This window comes from Pongo pygmaeus, chromosome 19, assembly GCF_028885625.2.
Source record: "Pongo pygmaeus isolate AG05252 chromosome 19, NHGRI_mPonPyg2-v2.0_pri, whole genome shotgun sequence".
In the NCBI taxonomy this organism is placed as follows: Eukaryota; Metazoa; Chordata; class Mammalia; order Primates; family Hominidae; genus Pongo; species Pongo pygmaeus.
Window position 1 is genome coordinate 74115739 of NC_072392.2, and position 8618 is coordinate 74124356.

Consider the following 8618-nt stretch of genomic DNA (forward strand, 5'->3'; position numbering starts at 1 on the left):
AGAACTTTCAAGCTGTAGTACTTCTCATGAAAGAGTCTTGTTATTTGCTGTAAAGAGACTAGAAAATGTGTTTTTTGATTTATTTTATTTTATTTTATTTTTTGGATTTAGTAGTGGAACCAGGCTCGGGAAAAAATATCTAGGAGTTATGACACTTTGAAGAATGTACTGCCATCTACTTTATTCCTCTTGGAAATTGCATAATTTTGTGTGTAACCCATCATTGCTACCAATTAAATGATAGAGGTAAGTTCTGGGAGCTTGTAAATAATGTGGAAAATGTGTTTCTTTCTATATTTGCATCCTGTTGTATTTTGTGTATTACACTCTAATGCCTAATGAAGAATTTAAAAATTAAATGGCAAAATATGTTTTGTTTTGTTCTAGGTTGTGTTAAATTTTTTTTTTTTTTTTTTTTTTTTTTGAGACAGAGTCTTGCTCTGTTGCCCAGGCTGGAGTACAGTGGCATGATCTTGGCTCACTGCAAACTCCACCTCCTGGGTTCACGCCATACTCCTGCCTCAGCCTCCCGAGTAGCTGGGACTGCAGGCACCCACAACCACACCTGGCTAATTTTTTTTTTTTGTATTTTTAGTAAAGACGGGGTTTCACCATGTTAGCCAGGATGGTCTCCATCTCCTGACCTCGTGATCCACCTGTCTCGGCCTCCCAAAGTGCTGGGATTACAGGCGTAAGCCATCGCGCCCAGCGTGTTAACTTCTTAAGAGAATATCTTTTAAGTTGGGTTGCAAAGTGCCAAATATAATAGAGCTGTTTCAGATTTCTAATGCTTCTGTCTGACAAATGGCAATGGTAGAACTCAGCGGGTGCTCTCTATAGCTGTTTCTTCTACTATCATTTAGACCAAAGATACACCTTATGCATACCTACATCAAATGAAGGTGAATAGTGGGAGTTGAAGCTTAGAGAGCAATTCAGAGATCAGTGGGAAGAATGCGAAAGGCTAAGGTGTAGAAATTAAACCTAAATTCTCTTGGAAAATAGGTAGTATCTAGTAGATATTTTTAAATCTATTTAGAAGGTAATGCAATTTCTTTAGATTTTGGGGCATAAATGAAGGAGAACATTTAGTATATTAAATGGAAGGAGACAAAAGATGGTAGAATTACATTTAGGTAGAAATCAATAGCTTTGATCAACCTTAACATTTTAGCTAAAAGTCAAGCTTTATTGGTCTAGACCTAATCATAATAGATTAGAGCATGTAAATATTTGAACTATAAAAATTCTTTAATTCATGGAGCATTTTTAAGCTGATGGATTCAAGCATAATTTACTTTGTATTTCATCTTTCTGGTTTAGACTTTATGGTTATGCCTTGGTATTATTATCAAATTGCAAATCCACTCTTGAATACCAGCTACAAGAAGACATGTTTAAAGGTAGAAGGAGGACATAACTCAGTTTGCTTTGCACATTAAAACATTTTATTTGAATTAATCAGAGATATTCAAGGAAAAACCAGGTCTGCAGATGCATGGGCATCAAGAGAGAGTTGGGGGAGCAGAGATGTCACTGAAATGATGAACTATTCCATCCTGGTCCTCTGCTCAAGCAATGCAAGCTATCCAGAACACTGATTGATACATGTTTCAGTAAGTGAATTCGGCACATCCACAGTGTCCTAACTAGGAGTTTCATTATCTCTGAGCAGCTTAACAACATCATGGTACTTAACATCCAGGTAAAATCGAACAGTTCTTCAGAAATCAGCACAATTTTGCTGTGCTTCCTCTTTCATTCTTAAGCGATCAGCAACCTGGCTTTTAGCAGGTGGGCTCACAGCAGTCGCAGCAGCAGGCTGGGCGGCAGCAGGACTGTCCACAGTAGGACGGGCGGCAGCAGGAGGCCTCGGCGTGGTGCAGCTGGCAGCAGGATGGGGGTGTGCAGCTTACCAGGCAGCAGGGGGGCAGGGAGTTGCCCTCCACGCGGCAATCTGGGCGGCACCACCTGATACGGGTGCTCACAGCTCCACTGCTGCCCTCCTGGCCATAGCCGATGCCACCACCAATGCCACAGCCAGTTCTGCAGGAGCTGGTCTGGCAGCAGCTTGGCTGGCAGGAGCTAGTTTCACAGCAGCTTGACTGGCAGCAGCTGGAGCCACAGGTCCCACTGGTGGAACAGCTGGCCATGGTGTCAGAAGTTGGGTTGAGAGCTGTGTTAAGAGAGGTTTCTGAGTTTGGGCTGCACCTTCTATATCTGTCCTTTTATATGTTCCCTAGAGCTGCATCTTTACCTAACACCTTTTCTTGATGTCAATTTCAGTATGAGTCTCTGGCTAATACTTGAGGTGTTTAGAAAGTTATAAATAGCATTTCAATAGCCTGCTTTTTCCATTGTTCAATTAAGTCTCATTATGTTTCTTCTTTGCCTTCTGGACTAAGTGAAGTCTCACCATGGAAGCCAAGCACAGAAGTGCCTCTTTATGCAAGTCACATAACAGACTAGCCTTGAGCCAAGTGTTGCCCTGGCACGTTTTGTCATACTTGTCTTTTGATAACCTTTAGGCAGAATTTATCTTAACTGACCTTTTTCCTTAAATGGTCACTTAACCATGATCATGGTTTTACAAACAATTTGTCCAGACTTGGAAAGACTAACATTAGTGTCATCAAAACATGAACTACAACCTGATGTATCAACTTTCAAACCAAGTATGCCTTTCTATGATCAATTTGTGCAAGTTATAGGATCCTCAGAGCTCTATCTAATATTCTTGCCTTCAGTAGTAGTGAATGTACATATTGCTAACTAAAATCTTTAATGACTTTTGCTTGTAGATTGTTTTCTGACTCTATTAAATTAAACATATGTGCTAGTAATGAATACACATTGTAATAAGTCAAAGAGTACAGAGGTATATAAAGAAAAATTAGTATCTTTTCCCTTCCCGGAAGATGCACACATCTCTTCCAAAACTAATGCTCTGGAGGTAATCAATATTAAGAATTTGGTGCACATTCTTTGACACCTTTATCCTTGCTTCTGCAAATATAAACCAGCATATATACATATATATCTTCTATTTCAGAAAAATTTGGGTCTCCTACACATGTTTATAGTTACAAATTTTTAATTGTGGTAAAATATACATACCATAAAATTTATGAACCATTTACATTAACCATCTTAACCATTTGTAAATAGTCTTGTCATCCTTGTTGAAAATCATTTGACCACATTCACATGCAGAAGAATGAAATTAGACCATTATCTCATATTATATACAAAAACCAACTTAGAATGGATTAAAAGACTGAAATGTAAGAAAGACTCAAAATGATAAAAGTATTAGAAGAAAACAGAGGAAACTCCATGACTTTTGCCTGGCCAATATTGTGATATTGTGAACACGAATCCAAAAGCATCAGCAAAAATAGACAAGTGGGATTACATCAAACTAAAAAGCTTCTGCACAGCCAATAAAACACTAAACTGAGTGAAGAGACAAACCATTGAATGGGAGAAAATATTTATAAACCACATATCTGATAAGGAGTTAATATCCAAAATATAGAGGAAACTCAAACAACTCAATACCTGTAGTAAGAAAACAAATAACGTAATTGAAAAATGGGCAAAAAATCTAAATAGACTTTTCTCAAAAAAAATCTACAAATGGACAACAGGTATATGAAAAATTTTCAAAATCACCAATCATCAGATAATGCAAATTGAAACCACAATGAGATATCGTCTCACACATATTAGGTAGTTATTATCAAAAAGACAAAAGATAGCAAGTGTTGGAGAGGAGGTGGAGAAAAGAGAACTCTGGCACACTGTTGGTGGAAATGTAAATTAGTACAGCCATTATGGAAAACAATATGAAGATTCCTCAGAACATTAAAAATAGAACTGTCATATAATCAAGCAATCCCACTTCTGTGTACACACCCGAAGGAAAGTAAATCAGTATTTTGAAGAGACATCTGCATTCCCATGTTCATTGCAGCATTACTCCCAATAGCCAAGATATGGAAGCAACCTAAGTGTCCATGTCCATCATTAAATGAATGGATAAAGAAAATGCGATACATGCACACATACACACACACACACTCACACACTGGAATATTATTGGTCATAAAAGAAGGAAATCCTGCTATTTGGGGCAACACAGATGAAATTTGAGAACATTATACTAAGTGAAATAAGTCAGACAAAGAAAAAGACTAATATTGCACTTTCTCACTTATAAGTGGAACTTAATGTAAATGATTAGTTATTGGGTACAGCACACCAACATGGCACATGTGTACATATGTAACAAACCCGCACGTTGTGCACATGTACCCTAGAACTTAAAGTATAATAAAAACAAAAAAACCTCAAAAAAAAGAAAAAGTTGAACTCATAGAAGTAGAAAGTAGAATGGTGGTTACCAGGGGGTAGGGTGGTGGTGGAGTGTGTTGGGAAGATGTTGGTCAAAGGATTACAAAATTTCAGTTAGATAAGAGGAATAAATTCAAGAGATCTATTGTACAACATAGAGACTATAGTTCATAACAATATGTTACAGTCCTGAAAATTGCTAAGAAAGTAGATTTTGTGTTTTCGCTACAAAAAAACTTATGTGAGGTAATGCATATGTTAATTAGTTTGATTGTACAAAGTATACATATTCCAAAACAATGTGTTGTACACAATAAATACATATAATTTTTGTCAATTCAAATAAATAAATAAATGAACTCATTTAACCATATATGTATTTGAGGGTTTATTTCTAGGCTCTCTGTTCTTTTCCATTGCTTTATATATCTGTCTTTATGTCAGTATCACACTGTTATGATTACTGTACCTTTGCAGTAAATTTTGAAATAGGAAAATGTGAGACCAACTTTGTTCTTTTTTAAGATTGTTTTGGCTATATAGGACCCCTTCTGATTTCATATGTATTTTAGGATAGATTTTTTTAAAATTTCTGCAAAAACATCATTGGGATTTTTACAGGTATTGCATTAAATCTGTAGATTCTCTGGGTAGTATTGATATCTTAACAATATTAAATCCTACAATCCATGATCTCAGGATGTCTTTTCATTTATTTGTATCTTCTTTAATTTCTTTCAGTAACATTTTGTAGTTTCTGGTGTACAAATCTTTCCCCTCCAAGGTTAAGTTTGTTCCTAAGTATTTTATTCTTTATTTTATTTTTATTATTATTATTATTTTTTGAAATGGAGTCTCACTCTGTCACCCAGGCTGGAGTGAAGTGGCACAATCTTGGCTCACTGTAACCTCCACCTCCTGGGTTCAAGCAATTCTCATGCCTCAGCCTCCCCAGTAGCTGGGACCATAGGCATCCACGAACATACCTGGCTAATTTTTGTATTTTTAGTAGAGACAGGGTTTTACTATATTGGCCACGCTGGACTTGAACTCTTAACCTCAGGTGATCTGCCTGCCTCAGCTTACCAAAGTGCTGGGATTACAAGCATGAGCCACCATGCCCGGCCATAAGTATTTTATTCTTTCAATGTTATTGTAAATGGAATTGTTTTTAAAATTTTACTTACAGATTTTTCATGGTTAGTATATAGAAGTGCAATTGATTTTTTTAGTAGAGATGGGGTTTCACCATGTTGGCCAAGCTGATCTCAAACTCCCAATCTCATGATCTGCCCACATTGGCCTCCCAAAATGCTGGGATTACAGGTGTGAGCCACCACACCCAGCCAGAGAATTTGATTTCTGTAACTTCCTGGTTGTGAAAGCAGTGTGTAAGGTTAAGTTATGGTAACAGAGCCTTTGCCATTTCTGAGGCCCTAAATAACTACATTTACTCTATGTTTTTATGGTCATTAACCTCCACTGGACCTCTGGATAACAAATTTCCTAATGTGGTATTAGAAGAGAAGGGATATCAAAAGCAGATTAAAATTTTTCATATGACATTCTATGAAATATACATCCTGAGTACACTCAATGAAAAAAAAAGATATGTTTGTTGCACCAATAGTTAAAATTTATTAGACCTTGGTATATTATTCCTCTTTCATAGGGGGTAAAATTTGCAGGACGGTGGAATACAGGAAGTGAGTGTCCTGAGAAGGACAGATGGCTCTTCCATGGTCTCGTCGGCGCTGAAACTCAGAGCATGGGCTTCAATGCTTGTAAAGGCTCAATTTCAAGGTAAATCAACTTTTTCATTTCTTGGGTCAAATTTGTATTTTGGCCTCCTCAGAGAGAAGAGCAAGGTCTTTCTGGAATTGAAAGGAATCAGATAATTCTGAGGCCAAAATATTTGGTAGCCCCCATAACAAAGCCAAAGAAAGGTTCAAGAATTTGTTAGTGGTCCATAAGTGCTTGAAGAAATAATTCATTCATGAATGGAACTGAAAGTGGAAATTTCAAGTTGAAAATCAGCAAACTGGCTTTTAGCAGGTGGGCTCACAGGAGTAGCAGCAGCAGACTGGGCGGCAGCAGGACTGTCCACAGTAGGACGGGCGGCAGCAGGAGGCCTCGGCGTGGTGCAGCTGGCAGCAGGATGGGGGTGTGCAGCTCACCACGCAGCAGGGGGGCAGGCAGGTACCCTCCACACGGCAGTCTGGGCGGCACCACCTGATACGGGTGCTCACAGCTCCACTGCTGCCCTCCTGGCCATAGCCGATGCCACCACCAATGCCACAGCCAGTTCTGCAGGAGCTGGTCTGGCAGCAGCTTGGCTGGCAGCAGCTTGGCTGGCAGCAGCTGGTCTCACAGCAGCTTGGCTGGCAGCAGCTGGAGCTGCAGGTCTCACTGGTCGAGAAGCTGGGAAATCCGCAGAAGCTGGTCTGGCAGCTGCGTGGCTGGCAGCAGCTGGTCTCACAGCAGCTTGGCTGGCAGCAGCTGGAGCCGCATGTCCCACTGGTGGAGCAGCTGGGATATCCACAGAAACTGGTCTGGCAGCAGGTCATGGTGTTGGGAGCTGGTCTGAAGTCTGGGTTGCTTGGAGGAGTTTCTGAGTTTTGGTGATGGCTGCCACATTGGGCCTTTTATAAGCCTTGGCCAGCTACTGTTTACATAATTCCTGAAGTCTCTTCCTTATTTGTGTTTGATAATTTGTCTCTGAATGATAATTGGCCTCTCCCTGAATTATTTGTTGAACCTACTGAGAGCCTTTGAAAGTTGATTGTATTTGGTCTGCAATTAGGCTTCTTTACCGTGGTCAAGTAGTCATTGGCATTAATTAGGAATATGATCCCTAACTCCTCATGTTTCTTAAAATTTCCTCATGGTCAAGGAATAATTGACTGATGCCTCACCTTTAAGGATTGTCAACATTACTCAGTGTTGACCCTTACAACTGGGTGATTGGGTCTCACATGACAGTTTAATTCCCTCCCATTTTAACTGCAGTCCTTCTCTAACTTTCTTATCTTCCCTTTGACTGTGAAGCAAGACTACATTCAGCTGGCCAGAAAGGGATGCTTTCTCAGGCCTGGGAGACTGGCATTAATTGCTCTTGATAACATTTTTCCATCACTGATTATGTGCCTAAATAGTTCTGAGTACTTCGCATGTGTCAATTTGCTGAATTTTCACAGCAATCTATGGGCTAGGTATCATTGCCGCTCCCATCAACCATGTGAGAAAACTGAGCCACAACAGATTGAAGTAACTTACCCAAGTTCACACTAGTATCTAGTGAATCTGAAATTTGAATCCACACCCTCTGATTCCAGACTAAACTCTTTAAACACTACAGTCAATTCTTTCTCTCTTTCTCTCTCTTTCTCTCTGTCTTTCTCCCTTTCTTCCTTCCTTCATTCCCTTCCTTCCTTCCTTTCTTTCCTTCTTTCTCATTCTTTCTTTCTTTCCTTCTTTCTTTCTTTTCTTTTTCTTTCTTTCTTCTTTCTTTCTTTCATTCTTTCTTTCTTTCTTTTCTTTCCTTTCTTCTTTTTTTATGTAAGCAGTCATTCTAAGGAAAATCCAAGGGTGAAAGCAAGCCGTAAAATTGTGCACATGTACCCTAAAACTTAAAGTATAATAATAATAAAATAAAATAAAAAAAGAATTAACCTCCGTAACCAAAAAAAAAAAAAATTTGCTTCCTTTCTTACAGACTTTTTTGAGAGTAAAAGGAAGGAAGGGAGAGCTTAGGGTAAGTAATAACACTGTATACTAGAGCCATTCCTAGAGATTTTATTTATTTATTAACAGCATAATAAGCACACTTCAAGAAAATCTTAAGTGCTAAAAAAGTTAACCTCCTTGTGACTTTGTCTCGTCTTTTATCTTAGGATATTCTACAGATTTAGATGTTTTAACTGCATAAAATTATACTTTTTAACATATTAATGCTGGAGTATGTGATTTACTACAGAGTGTTAGATCAGCTGTATGCAGTTTATTATAGATATTAGAGACTAATCCAGTGAACTGGAAAGTTTATATAATTTGAATGAGACAGCTGATGATGGTGAATATAAAGGTTTTGTTTAGATGCAATAAAAGGTGACCAGGCCTCCATGGAGTATGGATTCATTACAGAGAAATGCAAGTTACAATGCTACTCTTGGATTTTGAACCAGAACACCAAGTGGTAGTTCTGCTTCTCTAGAAATGACAGCTTTGAGTTTACATCATAACTCTTTCTCAGTCAGAATTAA

General features: G+C 38.4%; 2 protein-coding genes across 2 annotated transcripts; both read right to left on the reverse strand.

The window, feature by feature from the left end:
- Nucleotides 1–1425: 1425 nt before the first annotated feature.
- On the reverse strand, nucleotides 1426–2270 carry LOC129017893 (keratin-associated protein 1-4). Its single transcript, XM_054458804.2, has one exon. The coding sequence runs from the start codon at nucleotides 2151–2153 to the stop codon at nucleotides 1788–1790; it is 366 nt and encodes a 121-aa protein (XP_054314779.1). The 5' UTR covers nucleotides 2154–2270; the 3' UTR covers nucleotides 1426–1787.
- Nucleotides 2271–5970: 3700 nt separating this feature from the next.
- LOC129017482 (keratin-associated protein 1-3) lies at nucleotides 5971–6976 on the reverse strand. Its single transcript, XM_054458110.1, has one exon. The coding sequence runs from the start codon at nucleotides 6921–6923 to the stop codon at nucleotides 6405–6407; it is 519 nt and encodes a 172-aa protein (XP_054314085.1). The 5' UTR covers nucleotides 6924–6976; the 3' UTR covers nucleotides 5971–6404.
- Nucleotides 6977–8618: the final 1642 nt, after the last annotated feature.